Below are 14,684 nucleotides of genomic sequence, written 5' to 3'. Positions count from 1 at the left end.
TGCCATACTAGATCTATTGGGTGGTAAGTACAATAGATAGATGAGGATCTACTTATTTGATAGGCCTTGCATCAGGCTTTATTTTTTAACGATGAGTTGTGGTTACTAAACTACTTAGTCAGTGCTTCCTTCTCCAACCTACAATGAACTCCACTTCCCTGACTTCAGATTTGCTCCTTGATGATATGCTTTGTGCTCTCTGAGCCTGTAGCTGACCATGTAAACTTCAGTCCTTCCAATACTATCTTATGGATATTGTGAAGTCTAAGAGATAGTGGCTTCAGCATTAAGATGGTTATGTTATCTGATGATCAAAGTTCTTGAGGCATGGTAATCTTGCATGGGCAATTGGGATGTAGGAAGGCTAGGAAAAGAACCAGCATGGTGACAGTAGCACGAACTGAATGATTTGGGATTCTTGGAATTAATCTCTGGGATTATTTTTGGCATTAATCTCTGCAGGCTTCATCTGTGCCCATAGCCAGACTGAAGACACATGATGAAGCAACTTGAGTCTTCTTGAGAGACATGATTCAAATATCAGTGCAATCTACCTGTGGGCTAGATATATGTTCAATTTCATAAACCATTCCAAATTGCCCTTGTTTACTAGCCTGAACAGAATAACTATGGCATATTAAACTGCAGGTGTGGCAGCAGGTCAGAGCTACTCCAGCAATACTATTTGCTAGCACCTTACTCTTAGAAATACTTGACATGCCTGTCAAGACCTGCTTCATCTTCAGGCAGGACAACAGGTAAGATTCAAGTCTGATTTATGTGCTGTGGAATAGTCCAGGATGCTTTGGCCTTCAGAGCAGGAACTTGTTCTGAGTGGAACATCTTTCTGCTTGAATGCTTTGCTATCTTTGTGTAGACATTGCTTTCATGCAAGATCCCCACTTGTTTGCAAGTATGGTGGTATATTTCCTGGGGCTGAGAAAAAGGGCAATCTTCAATAATCATCTTGATGCTAAAATCTACATTTAGGAGACCTGCCTATTATGGCCCTCCTGCTGCTGTGGGACACCTCTTAATGGCAAGATCTGTAGCTGGGAGGAAGGTTAGTGTTTGGTGAGGGGAAGTTCAGGAGCCATGCAGGCCTGGAAAAAGTAGAGTAAGGAGAAATGAGAGAAAAGGCTGTCAGGAAGACCTTGAGACTCTACTCTGAACATATGTAAAGAAGGTACTATGTGCTTAGATTGTCTCTAGAAATACACCACCTACCCTAAGGCAGAGAGACAAATTTGCTCACAAAGTGGCCTTTAAGCTAAAGGTGTTTGAAGAGCCTTGTGGCTGGTCAAGGTTTTGTGCAACAGCTGGATTTTAAGTCTGCCTGTAATCTGTTGCCAACTGTATATTAAACCTTGTACTGCATGCTAAACAAGACACTGGGACTGACTTAATATTTTCTGTGGTACAAAGAAAAGATGTCACTGTCCAGCCAAGAGAGTAAACTCTGGTATTTAAGCATAGTGGTCTATGCGTTAAACAGTACTCTGTATTCTCTTGTTCTGTGCACCAGCCCTTTTCCAGCCCTAGCTACTGCCAATAGCTGTTTGTTTTTTGGAATATCTCACAGTTCATCAGGGCTCTAAATGCTGTACACCCCCAAACAAAATTGAGCTGCTAACTGCTGTCTTTTTTTTCCTTCTCCCCACTTGACAGAGGCTACCATCATGCGTCTTTACTTTCAGGATGAAGGCTAAATGGGCCAGATTTATGCTCAGGCTAAGAAGCCACAACATGCCTTGCTTTACAAGCTCACATAATTCGTAGAGCAGGAATTGCACTGCATTTTACTTTGATTCAATAGCAATCTGGGGGTGTGACGTTGTGTGCTGTGCTCTTCCGCCCCATCCGGGCCATTGTTATCACCGCTATTGCTCTGCAGACTTCTGCTATGGAATAAAAGCCCCTTTGTGCGGGGCCGCAGTGCGATGCCATTCAATTCCTTGCTGGCAGTTCAGCTTGTTGAATTCCCAGGCTTAAGCTGCTGACAAATGAAAATGAGGCAAGCAGACACATGCAGCAGTGGGGGGCGAGCCTCCATCCCATTCAAATGTTAATGTTGCCGAGAACAGAGCTTTCTTTAGGCTCTAGGACAGCCCTTCTTCCTCTCCTACCATGTACTTTCAATACATACAGCAAGGTCTAATGCTATTCTGAAAGCCTCCTTAGCTGTGGGCATCCTACTATGTGATATGTGCAAGTGAAGGCCCACAAATCCCTGTTTACTCTGGGCTTAATGCCAATTCTCCATATTCAAGCAAGGACAGGCTGAATAATTTAATGGACTTCAATGGAATGATGTATATACACTACATGGCCTTGTGTAAGTTTTGTATGTGCTACTAATAGCATGTCTCTGCTGAAAACTCCCCCCTCCTTTTTTTTTTTTTTTTTTGTGCCCTACCGCTGCTTCTGTAAAGCCAGAAGAAATGTCTGATCCAAGCCCTAAGTAATCTAACTAGTTAGTAATGTGTTTGCAGGGAACCTGTGACCTTAATGTTGTATATCAACAAATCTGGAGACCACATTAGAAGGAAATAGAGTGCATCCTTAGGAATCAGAATCAGCGTGGAATCAACTTAAAAGAAAGTAGGGGGTTGGGGAGAGATCATATAGAACATGGGACAACGCAGTGCTAAATCTACCTCAGCTATTTGTCAAATCATTGCACCCTGAAGGAGGGAAGCTGTGAGGGAGCACAAGGGGTGGGAGCTGTGTTAAAAGCAGTTCTCCAGGTACAGTGTAGACCTAAAGCCAACTGTCTTCTCCTTCCTCTATTGTCTAGTATTGGAGGTTACAGGTAAGTGCCTTGTTCACAGGTGTAAGAACAACTTGGGGGGGCAGATCAGGAAGGATGTAGATGAACTTCAGTTTCTAGACTTAGAATCATAGAATATCCTGAGTCGGAATGGACCCACAAAGATCATCGAGTCCAACTCATGTCACCACAGGTCTGCCCAAAAATGCAGGCCATGTGACCAAGTGCACAGTCCAAACACTTCTTAAACTCCGACAGGCTTGGTGCAGTGACTGCTTCCCTGTGGAGCCTGTTCCAGTGTGCAACAACCCTCTTGGTGGAGAACCTCTTCCTGATGTCCAGCCTGAACCTCCCTTGACTTGCTGAACCCCATGGCAGGCGGGTCCCAGACTTGACAGAGTACAAAGTGGTGGCCCCATGCTAGTGAACAGGCTCTGCCAAGAAACTTCCCCCCTCCTTTATACCAGCATAATACTGCAGTAGTCTTGCCCCCCCCCCCCTCCCGGTGGTTCTCCACCACCAGTGAGATCAGCCTGTCTGACTGGGATTCCTAATAATTATCTTTCTTCCAGGTTGTCAAGACAATTGGTCTAAGAGAGGTCTGGTTTTTTGGACTCCAGTATCAGGACACAAAAGGTTTCTCAACATGGCTGAAATTAAATAAAAAGGTATGTTTGCTTCAACCTCTCATTTATCCTTGGTTCCCTTTTGTTGGAGATTCAGTCTCTGTACTTTGATCAGGGATCTGTTCTTCTATAAACACCTGAAACTACAGCAAGTTGATACCACCTTCCTTCAGTCCATCTTCCCCACCCTGGAAAATCTGTTACCCACCCCAAGAATTGTTAATATGATGCTCATGTGAATACTTGCCCATTCACTACTGTGTTGGAAAGGAGAAATTTTTTCAAATGCATGCTTGTCTTCTCTTCCTGTCCATAAACCTGATCATCTTCACTTGGTATGTGGGCTATAAAACAGAATAACTTTGTTGCTCCAGGTAACAGCACAAGATGTACGCAAAGAAAGCCCTCTGCTTTTCAAATTCCGAGCCAAGTTCTACCCAGAGGATGTGGCAGAAGAGCTGATCCAGGACATCACACAGCGCCTATTCTTCCTCCAAGTAAAGGAAGCAATTCTGAACGATGACATTTATTGTCCTCCAGAAACAGCTGTCCTGCTGGCTTCCTATGCTGTCCAGTCAAAATATGGAGACTTCAACAAAGAGGTTCATAAGTCTGGCTACCTTGCTAGTGACAAACTGCTTCCACAGAGGTAAGTGAACTTAGTCAGTCTTAGTTTTTCTTTGCCTTAAAAGGTTTGTAGTTTTTTTTGTGGTCTTGACTGCACTTTTCAGAATAAAGTAGTCTGGTGCCTCTCTGAGGATGAGAGCTCTTTAGGAGCTTTAATCTTAAAGGTCCTATTGCTACTGAAGAAACTCTGATTAGAGGTAGTGGGAGAAGCTCCAAAACAAACAAACAAAAATATTATGGTGCAAGGTGAACATAGCTTGTCATTTGTCAGAAGTCTTGAATACTGACTAGTGTGTCTCTACCTAGTCTTATTATAGAACTCCTATTTCTTGGAACATTTTTGTGGGGAAACTGATGCCCACAGCGTATTTAATAATGTGGTGTTCTGAAGTGATGTGACTGTGTCAGCATAAATGCAGTGGCTGGTCTAAATCATCCAATGTGTTCTTTCTAGAGTTCTGGAGCAGCATAAGCTTAACAAAGACCAGTGGGAAGAGAGGATCCAGGTGTGGCATGAGGAACATCGAGGAATGATTAGGTAACTGATGCATGTGGAACTGCTGTATTTAAGATATTGTGATATATGCTAGCGCGTGAAGTATGAAGTCGTATAAAAATCTGTGACTTACTCCAGGATGAGTTAGCATTCTTCAGATTATTCCACTGGGAGTAACTAGGCCCAGCTGGTTGTCCTTAATGTAAAAACAAACAAACAAAACAAGAACAACAAAAAAACAAGCTTGCAGATTTTGTTTGCTATTGTCTTCAAGAATGGTTCTTGGAGTCTTTGCCAGCTTATTGCTGCTCTAGCCGTGTAGGAAGACAGCGCCCAGCACCTTCTTGATCTAATGTTGACTCAGAAGGGATATCTGCTTTCTTTTTGCATGCTGCAGAGAAGATGCTGTTTTGGAGTACCTGAAGATTGCACAGGATCTGGAAATGTATGGTGTGAACTACTTCAGCATTAAGAACAAAAAGGGCTCTGAACTCTGGCTAGGTGTAGATGCTCTTGGACTCAACATTTATGAGCAGAATGACAGGTAATTAACCCCTCACTCATCACTACATTCTACTCCTTTCTACTAAAGGTAGTCTTTTCTGGAATTCTGGTCTTATACTAAACTCTACTACTTCTGTATCATTCTTGGCTGTATTTTTGATGCTGCCAGAATGCTCCCTTAAACATGGTGCTTTGGACCAGAAAACATAATACATTGTCAAATGTTATCAAGTTAGTTTTACTTGCATCCTTAGTCTTCATGATGCGGATGAATTCTTCAGTTATGTTTTCATTAAATAAATAAATAAGTGTAAAACTACTCTCTGTTTGTAGTTCATTTAAATGATTCTAATTTTGTTTGTTTATTCGAGTCAACCTAAGAATACTGAAATATGAAGGCAGGTTTGGCAGAATTTTAAGCTTTTTATTGTAGGTCAAGAATTTGGAATGACTTGAGACTTTCATCTCCTTTGCTTTCTATTTCTGTAGGCTAACACCAAAAATTGGATTCCCTTGGAGTGAGATCAGAAACATCTCATTCAATGACAAGAAGTTTGTTATCAAGCCTATTGACAAGAAAGCACCGGTAAGAAGCAGCATTCAAATTGAAGTTTTTAAACTTTCAGTTTCTTCTTAGCTGAATAATCAGTTGATTGCTAGCTTTTTTTTCTTGCTGTGTGTTTTTTATTTAATTGTACATTATCTTGTTATCAGTAATGTCAACATTGACTTAAGCAGTGCTCTACTACCTGATACGTTTGGGGCAGTATGCCCAGAATGGATCTAATAGCAGTAAGGGGATAGATGGAGCTTGGTTCTGGCCACACTGAACAAATTTCTTCCCTTGTAACCTTATGCTGTATGAAGTCAGTGGGAAAGAGAGGCTTTCAGCTTAGGGTTGCTGGTTCTCCTAAGACCATACCAATTTTCTGATACAATTACTGGTCTGAGCTACCCATGTTAACCTTGAAAGCTTCTGTTGCATCATGTTGGCTTTAGTAGTGTGGAATGTCTTTCACAGTTTTCCACCTTATTTGAAGCTGAAGATTCAGGTTGTTTTGTAGGGTACACTGGGAGCATTTTTTCTTAGAAATTTTTAATAAACATAATTCAGCTTGGTTTGATCTTTAGGGCTTATTAACTTTGTGTGAGCTGATACCTTCTGTTTTTTTGGCTGTTCTTGTTTCACAGCTGTTTGGAAGCATTTTCCCACTGCTGTTGCTCTGTTTTAACAGAACGAAATTATTTATCTGCAGGGCGTAATGTTTGACACCCTTTCTGACATAAGACAAAGCATTACGCTTGATGTGGATGGCCAGACTATTATATTAAAGAGCTAAGTGGGAAGAAAGGTGGGAGAAGGTATAGTCTCAATATGCCTGGTGAACTAACTCCTGATTGTGTTTGCAATGAAACAATGGAGCAAGTCACTCTGCACTCCGTGTACTAGAAATGCTTTACAGTGAAACTGAGCCCACTGCAAGGAGAAGTTGGGCACTTTTGCCCTGTGTTTATCAGGTTGAAATTCACTCCTGAAAGAGTGAACTAGATGCTGAGCAGAAAAGCTGGCTAGCAGTTCTAGAAAGCTTAGGGTCTTGGAGCATATTGCATACTCAGGGGGTTATTATGCTAAAGGAACAAGTATAATGTTGCCTTTTCCTTGTCCCAAGGACTTTGTATTCTACGCCCCTCGATTACGGATTAACAAACGAATCTTGGCACTTTGCATGGGGAACCATGAGCTCTACATGCGCAGACGTAAACCAGATACCATTGAGGTGCAGCAGATGAAAGCACAGGCCCGGGAAGAGAAGCATCAGAAACAGATGGAGAGGTTCGTGTAGGCTTCTGAGTAACCTGGACTTGGTTGGTCACGGCATAATAGTACCATGTGCTAGATAAATTTCTGGCAGCACATTAATCTTGAGCCAAAAACAGGGCAAATTTCTTTCTGCTTCAGTAGATATAATGGGAGGATGGAAACAGCATTCATCACAAGTGTGACCCACTAACACTTTCTTGGAGTTAAAAATGTGTCTGTCTATTTGAAAGGACTAATCTGGATCTTGATATAAAGAGCTTTCTCTTAGTATCATTGCTATTGAGAACTTCCCACTGAGGTGAATGCTGACACAGCTTTTTCTTTCTTTGCTTCAGTTTAAAAGGATACAGCTGGAGTAAAGCTCATCAGCTGAGTGATCTAGTGCACATCTCTTGTGTGCTTACAGCTTCACTAGGAAGCACTCCAGACTGGATATCTATTAATTGTAAATTGTATTATGATTTTTCCCGTCATCAGAGCCCTCCTGGAGAATGAGAAGAAGAAGAGGGAGTTGGCAGAAAAGGAGAAGGAGAAGATTGAACGTGAAAAGGAGGAACTAATGGAGAGACTCAAGCAAATTGAGGAGCAAACCAAGAAAGCCCAGCAAGGTAAGATGAAATGCTCCAGTATTCCATTTAGATGCACAATCTGAGTGAGAAGGTTTCAAGGAGTAAAACTAGAAGCATCTCTGAGCCATTCAGACTCTATGTCCAAATTGGTGTGGTAGGTCCCAAGTTTAGCCTTCTGAAGCTGAATATAACTTCTCCAACTGCATCTGCTGAAGTATGGCTTGTGTTAAAGATGTAGGTGGCAGCTAAGCTGCCTCTCCGTCAGCCAATCTATGTTGCAGTTGTTCATTTAATGGCTGGAAGCTTTATCTCAGCACACCTATAGAGGAAGGAGTAAAAAAGCATAGCAGGGGTCCTACCAGCCAGTGCTCTGGTTCTTATGGTCTAGTTGCATAGTAATGTTGGCCACGCTGTGTTGCCCAATCAAAGTGCTGTATGCTTCTCTGTCTTTAAGGACATCATTTTGGGATAGGTACTTCCCTACAAATCAATGAGGTAAGTAATCTGCTGATTTGGAACAGGCTTGACTCTTGGTCTTCCAGCTTCAATTTACAATATGAAGGAGAAGAAAGGGGACAGTTTCTTGCATCCTGCTTGTCTTCCTAAAGGAAAGGTCTCATCTAGGAGGTAGAGATAGGAACACTTTCCTCTTCTGCTGCCATTCTTTACTTGATCTCTCTTCAATGTACTATGCTCTTCTTTCAGAACTGGAAGAACAGACGCGCAGAGCCATGGAGCTGGAACAGGAAAGAAAACGAGCTCAAGAGGAAGCAGAAAAACTGGCTAAAGAACGTAGAGAAGCAGAAGAGGCAAAGGAGGCCCTGCTGAAAGCGTCCCATGATCAACAAAAGACCCAGGAACAGCTGGTAAGTGGGTGAGCTGAAAATTGAGTAGGGCAAATAGTGACAATGTAGGGGTTCAAACTCATAGAACAAACCAAGCTATGAACGTAGTAAGGAAGAATAGTATGGTTCCTTAATTTTTATCCTCAGGTAGATGAGCTTATATCTGAATACAGGTGTTTGCATCTCTTTGTACAGTGGGTTTGGATTGTTGTGCTTTTTGCTTACAACAGTATGTGATGCTGAGAACAGCATGTAGAACTCACTAATTGCTTCCCCTGGCTTGGATTCAAAGATGTGAGTTCTCCAGTTCTGTTTGGAGAAAAAAACAAAAACACAACAAAACCCAAAACTTTTTTAAACTTCCTTTTCCCTTTAATCCTGTAGTTATCAGTGGGACTGAAGTATATGTAAAGATGTTCTCCTTAACAAAACGATATTAGAGAGATACTGTTTTTTAATGCTTCATTTAGCAAGTGTATGTGTTTTGTCCCCCACTGAAAGTCTTTCCTTTGCAGGCTGCTGAGATGGCTGAACTCACAGCTAGGATCACACAGCTGGAGCTGGCTAGGCAGAAGAAAGAGAGTGAGGCCCAGGAGTGGCAACAGAAGGTAAAGCAGAATGTGAACAAACAGCAGTACTTTTTGTGGGGTTAATCTTTGTTTTGTTTTGTGACCTAAACTACTGCACTAGGTACCATACTAGACTGATTGATCGTCTGCAAGCTTGAGGCTGTTGTGGATATCTAGCTTTGCTTCTTTAAGTTGAATGAGTGACCCATATCTAGAAACAATTTGACTGATTAAATCTATATCTAATTTTCCATGAGTTATAAGCATTTCTCAAATCTGCTAGCCAGCAGAAAATTTTGCAAGTGATTGTGTCTGGGTAGCTATGGAAAGTACCATTTCAGTGTGCAAGAGCTGCAAGGTTTGATATAATAAGCACTAAGTAGTGCTTCTGAACTTGTGTGAGAAGTCCCTCACGCTCTGGATTGCATTCACTAACTCACTGTGGCATGTCTTGCTGCAGGCACAAATGGTGCAGGAGGACCTAGAAAAGACCAAAGAGGAACTGAAGACTGCTATGAGCACCCCTCATGTCACCGAACCCATGCAGTCTGAGAATGAGCATGATGATGAACAGGATGAGAATGCAGCAGAAGCCAGTGCTGAGCTACGATCAGAGGCCACCATCAAGGACCGCAGTGAGGAGCAGCGTACCACTGAAGCAGAGAAGAATGAACGGGTCCAGAAACACCTGAAGGTAAGAAGCTGGCAGGAGAGTGAGTGTGTGCTGGGGTGTTGCTTCTGTTCTTGCCATTAGTACAGCTGGAAGGTTTTAGTGGTATTCCTCAGAAGGAAGGAAAAAAAAGGGAGGGGGGTGAGAGGTGGATGAGGTAAGATGATTGTTATCTTATCAGATAGCTGCTTACTTTACCACTGGGGAGGGGGGCATAGCTTGTTTCCTGACACTTGATGTCCGTTTCATTTGAAACAAAGTGTTTTCAAACAGTGCCAAGAAGCAGTATCTGTTGGATGTATTGTGCTTGTGTAAGTTTTGACAGCCATCTGACAGCTGTTCATAGCCCTGGCTGCAAAGTATCAGAGGACTTGGTCAAGTTCTTATCATGAAGCTGGCTGTCTTTCTTGTCTGAATGGGTTTCACTGCAAAATCCTGAGAGCAGTTCAATAGGGCTCAGCATGGGGGAAGCAATGCTGCACCTCCTCCTTGTAAGGAATGGGAATGCCAGTGTTACAGTGTTGATGCTTACAAGGTGTTTTTTGTTAGTTTTCTCCTCTTTTTTTTTTTTTTCTCCACACTGCCTTCTAGCTGCCTGGCTTGCAGCAGATTTTGTTCTGTATCATGCTGTGATGGTTATGCACAGGCAGAGTGATAGAGATACGCCCTTTTTCATCTACAGCAAGTTTCTTCTATGGTAGAAGGTTGTAACTGCTTCATTTCTGCAAAATGCTCCTGAAGTCTTTAGGGATTTCTCCACTGGACTTTCTCATTCTTCTTCTGAAATAAACTGATGGCTGTCTTTGTTACTGTGCTAGACAAAGATAAGTAAGGTGGAAGTGCCCGAAATTTTCTACCTTCCAATGTTAGGGAAAAATATTAACAACTTCCACAGTAATGTTTGGTTTGGAAGGGACCTCTTGAGATCCTCTAGTTCCACTGCCTCACTCAAGCAGGGTCAGCTAGACAAGGTTGCCCAGGACTGTATGCAGTTGGGCTCATCTGTTTCCTGTTTAGAAGGATCAGCAAGGAAACTCCTTGTCTAACTTTGAGTCTCTGGCATTGCTAACCCATTGCTGTCTGTTTCCCTTTCTACAAAGGCTCTTTCCTCAGAGCTAGCAAATGCTCGGGATGAAACCAAGAAGACAGCCAATGATATGATCCACGCTGAAAATATGCGTCTGGGCCGAGACAAGTACAAGACCCTTCGTCAGATTCGGCAGGGCAACACCAAGCAGCGCATTGATGAGTTTGAGTCCATGTAAACTCTCCCCTGCACCTGCTGCCCTGCACTCTCTTCTCCCCTTTCCCATCCTCTCCCATCACTCACTCATAATTGTGCTGCGCTGGAACCACTACAGAAGAGTGACCATGGTCTTATTTATAGAGTTTTGGGCAAATGCTGGAGTTCAGCGACAGAAGAAAGAACATCATTTAACACCTTCCTGGGGCGGCTTGGGAAAGCAAACTTGTATTGGGGCAAATCTGAAATTCTTTGGCTTTGGGTAAAGTCTTACTGCATTTAGTTTTGTATTGCTTACTGAAATAGCTGTGTTGCTGTCCTCTCCCATTGGGTAGGGAGGCCAGCAGATACTTTTACTGAATTACGTACAGTAAAGTGCTAACAGTTTGACATTCCTACTAACTTGCACAAGCTTCATTATTAAGCCTAGAGGCCATTTCTGACTTCATTAAGGGTCCGAATCATGTAGTTGAGAAGGAGAGGCTGGAGTGTGGGAAGAAGGAAGGAGGGTTGGAGGTAGAATATGGACTTTCTTTATAAAAGACCAAAGCTTTTGTCCTTTAAATTTAAGCAGACCAAACAGAATCTGTGGCGTTCCTGCTGGTGTTACTTCTTATTTAATGATGAAACTTGGAATTTCCTAGTCACATGGAGGCCTTTGCAGTATTTCCACTAATGAGGGGTATATCAGAGCCTTGAATTCCCCATTTTCCAGAAGTTTTCCTCTGGGTAAATGGCTTTGTTCACTGTCATTTGTCTGACTTGAATGTAACTATGGAGGCAGAGATAGCTAAAGAACACTGCCTTCCATTACTGGGTCACCACTGAAAATGAAAAGAGGTAAGCAGAAATGTAAATGTCTACAAATTCCTGTAACTATATTTTCTCTTGCTGAACCAGTACATTTCAGTCATGTGAATGGGATTTCAGTTTTTTCTATGAAGTCTTTTTAGCACATAGTTGTCAGTGCCTTATGATGGTGTATAGATCTACTGTAGCTCAGATGTCTTTGTTCAAACCAGATACAATCATAAAAAGTGATTAGCAGCTGGGGACCAAAAACTACTTTTGTATCTGGGTCATGTAGAAACAAGACTGCAGCTGTCTTCCTGGCTACCAGCAGCATTTGATGGGAGAGGGTCATGAGATATTTGTCCAATTGTTGCCTTAATCTTCAGTAGTTTTGCCAGATCCCTGGCTCAAATGGTTTTCCTTCTCCAGAAGGATGCTTTGCCCCTGTTATAGCTTTGAACACAGTATCTCTGTCTCTTAGAAACAGGACACTAGTGGTTGTGGGGGGGACTGGTCCTGGGAACCATTTGTATCAATCATTCTAATGCCCATCACCGCCGGTCTTCCAAGCTATCTATTCCTACCCATGCTTCTGCCCCACCCCCATACCCCCATATCTGGGGAGAAAACAGCCATGTATGCTCAGGGTTGAATTGTATTTTGCCTTGATCCTTCATGGAAGGAAACCTTAACCTTTAGAAGAGGCCTCTTAAAATGGATTCCATCTACAACGGAGTCCTCCTTTGCTTTACCCTCCTTGGATTAGCCTGTCCTTATAGGAAGTTATTGGGCTAGCCTGTGACTTATTTTCTTGCCTAACATGATCCTAAATCTTGTGACTTTCTAATTTTTGTGGATGCCTCCATTGTCTGTATGGTGTCACTGTTCATGGTGATGGAAGGAAAGTATTTGATCGCTGAAGTATTTTCAGCTCCCTGAAATATGGCAAAGGGGGAATGTGCCAAAAAGAAATGTCCATGTCAGTGTTAACAAACTGCAGTATTTCCCCAAGAATTCCTTGGGCTGCTAGAAACAACCTCACCAATGCTGCATTTTTTTTTTTTTGAATCAATACAAGTCTGTGGAAATCCACACACCAACCAACCCAACTACTGTTGGAAGCATAACTTAGCGTGTTACTTCTGAACATCCAGATTAGTCATGTGAGAGCCCCCTTCTCTCCCCTGAATATAGCATGCTTTTGGGCAGGGGAACCAGGAAGTTTTTGGTTGGTCAAAAACACATGCTCCAGTCCTTTGAAAGCCACAAATGAAAGATTGCAGTAAAACTTGTCAGAACTGATTTGTGTATTTCTGTACTGAAGGGTTATTGGCACTGACTCTGCGTGAGTCTCATTACTGGCAGGGCAGACAACCATTACACTTCTGTTCTGGTGCTTTAAAGCTGGTTCTCAGCACTTCTGTTCTGTCTGTAGCAACTATTGGTGCATTTGCAGGGAAAAAAGCCCTTATTGCATTTAAACAATTTCCTAACAAGCTGATACACAGTGCCTGAAATATGTGTTCAAATAATAAACTAGTAAGCCTTACTGCTTTGAGTCACACAACACTGCTGAGCTCATGTTATGATGCTGGCATAACTTCTGTTTATAGAGTTTTGATTATTTTTTTTTTGTTAAATGTCATTCTAATTTCAAGAGTTCCAGTATAGGAATAGAACGGCTTGTGCCAGTGAGTCCACCTAACTCTTTGTAGTTGTTTCAGCCCTCTCTTCTTCTTAACCAGTATTATATTCCAGTGGTATCTAATGATATTTGATTTCAATACTTCTAGCTATGCACAATTAGAAAATATTAGTCATGGGATGGAGGATACGTTTATGGTCCCCCTTCCCTTGGAAATGTATACTGTATTGTAAAGAAATGATATTTTGCAAGAAAACTAATGTAAGAAGCTTTCAGTATTATGTTGAGATTTGTAGGCACATTTTTTTTTATCTGTTAAAATACAGTGAATTTTTTTTCTTCCTCTCCATGTCCCAGTTTAATTGGTTAACTACTCCTAATGGGGGTGGGGGGGGGAGGGAAATACCTTATCAAGTGTTTGCCTGGCTTTATCTTTTTTGTTGTTGCTGTAAATTATGGTGTGTTGTTGTTTTTTTTTTGTTGTTGTTTTGTTTTTTTTTTTTGACCAGTCTTTTTATTGGATTATAATAAAATCTCAATTCCTTAGGGTTGTGGAGTAATTAATGGGTCCATGTGGTTATCTGCAAAGAGAACCTTGATGTTAAGGCTTTTTTTTCCCATGTTTGGAGGAGTTGTTAAAAATCCATACCCTGTTCTTCCTACAGTGCCAATAAAGTTTAGAGAAATTCAGCAGATGGTGTCTGGATGATTGCTTAAGGCTTGCTTTTAGTCTAGTAATGTGTCTCCAAGTTAGAGGTCTGCCATGTGACCTCTGAGAGGTCAGCCATGATCATATCACTATCACAAATAGGGATATCTTACTTGCATCCTTCAAAAGCAAGAAACTGCTTGAAGTAATGCCCCTTTTGACCTTCCCAGCTGTCTGACTGGAACTAGTACTGGAATTCAGATTTCTGTGTGGAAAAATTGAGTGTGTATTTGTATCATGTTTAACTTGCAAACTGCCTGTCAAACTGGGGAAGAGCTGCTGCAGTAGTTTTTCACTGGTGAGTGCCTGCCATGCCTTGACCTATGAGGAATCCAGCACCAGGTGAGCACATGAGGGTGGCCAGGCTCTGTGCTGCTGCTGCATGCCCCAGTCTTGCTGTTGGGTCTGTCCAAGACTAGCCTTGTACTGGAGATTTTAATCTCATTTGTTTCACAGGTATTTTTTCCCATCTTTTGTGTTTCATGAGGTCTCAGTACAGGTCCCAGTGATGGAGGAGCAAGGCTACTGCTACCTTTCTGCTAATGAGCTGTGTGATCTTCGTTTGTATCTGCTTTCCATGTGGTTGTCAAGAGGGGCTTTGCAGAAACTGCCTCATGCTTGCTGCACTGTAAAATAAGGCAGATTTCATCAAAATTTGTTAGTGCTCAGAGATCTGCTACTGTGGGAGAAACTTGAACTTGTCTACAAACTAAATGTGAAGTGTGGAGCAACAGAGACTTCTGCAATCCACATCAGGCTTGACATGGATCTATTTTCTGTAGGTGAGTTTCCTTATT

The 14,684-nt window shown here is 42.1% G+C and overlaps 1 protein-coding gene across 1 annotated transcript in view; it reads left to right on the top strand.

Moving 5' to 3' along the window:
- MSN (moesin) overlaps window positions 1-13,523 on the top strand; it is a 44,640-nt gene extending 31,117 nt beyond the window's left edge. Inside the window, exons 3-13 of the mRNA XM_032196065.1 lie at window positions 3,343-3,438; window positions 3,771-4,045; window positions 4,478-4,561; window positions 4,917-5,063; window positions 5,513-5,609; window positions 6,694-6,857; window positions 7,323-7,453; window positions 8,120-8,280; window positions 8,775-8,867; window positions 9,289-9,522; window positions 10,599-13,523. Of these exons, the coding sequence (XP_032051956.1) occupies window positions 3,343-3,438; window positions 3,771-4,045; window positions 4,478-4,561; window positions 4,917-5,063; window positions 5,513-5,609; window positions 6,694-6,857; window positions 7,323-7,453; window positions 8,120-8,280; window positions 8,775-8,867; window positions 9,289-9,522; window positions 10,599-10,763 (1,647 nt within the window). The 3' untranslated portion in view covers window positions 10,764-13,523. The remainder of the gene's footprint in view (window positions 1-3,342; window positions 3,439-3,770; window positions 4,046-4,477; window positions 4,562-4,916; window positions 5,064-5,512; window positions 5,610-6,693; window positions 6,858-7,322; window positions 7,454-8,119; window positions 8,281-8,774; window positions 8,868-9,288; window positions 9,523-10,598) is intronic.
- The last annotated feature ends 1,161 nt before the right edge of the window (window positions 13,524-14,684 follow it).

Source organism: Aythya fuligula, chromosome 13 (genome assembly GCF_009819795.1).
Source record: "Aythya fuligula isolate bAytFul2 chromosome 13, bAytFul2.pri, whole genome shotgun sequence".
NCBI lineage: Eukaryota > Metazoa > Chordata > Aves > Anseriformes > Anatidae > Aythya > Aythya fuligula.
Note: the sequence above shows the minus strand (reverse complement) of the source record. Positions and strands in the feature narration are given on the sequence as shown.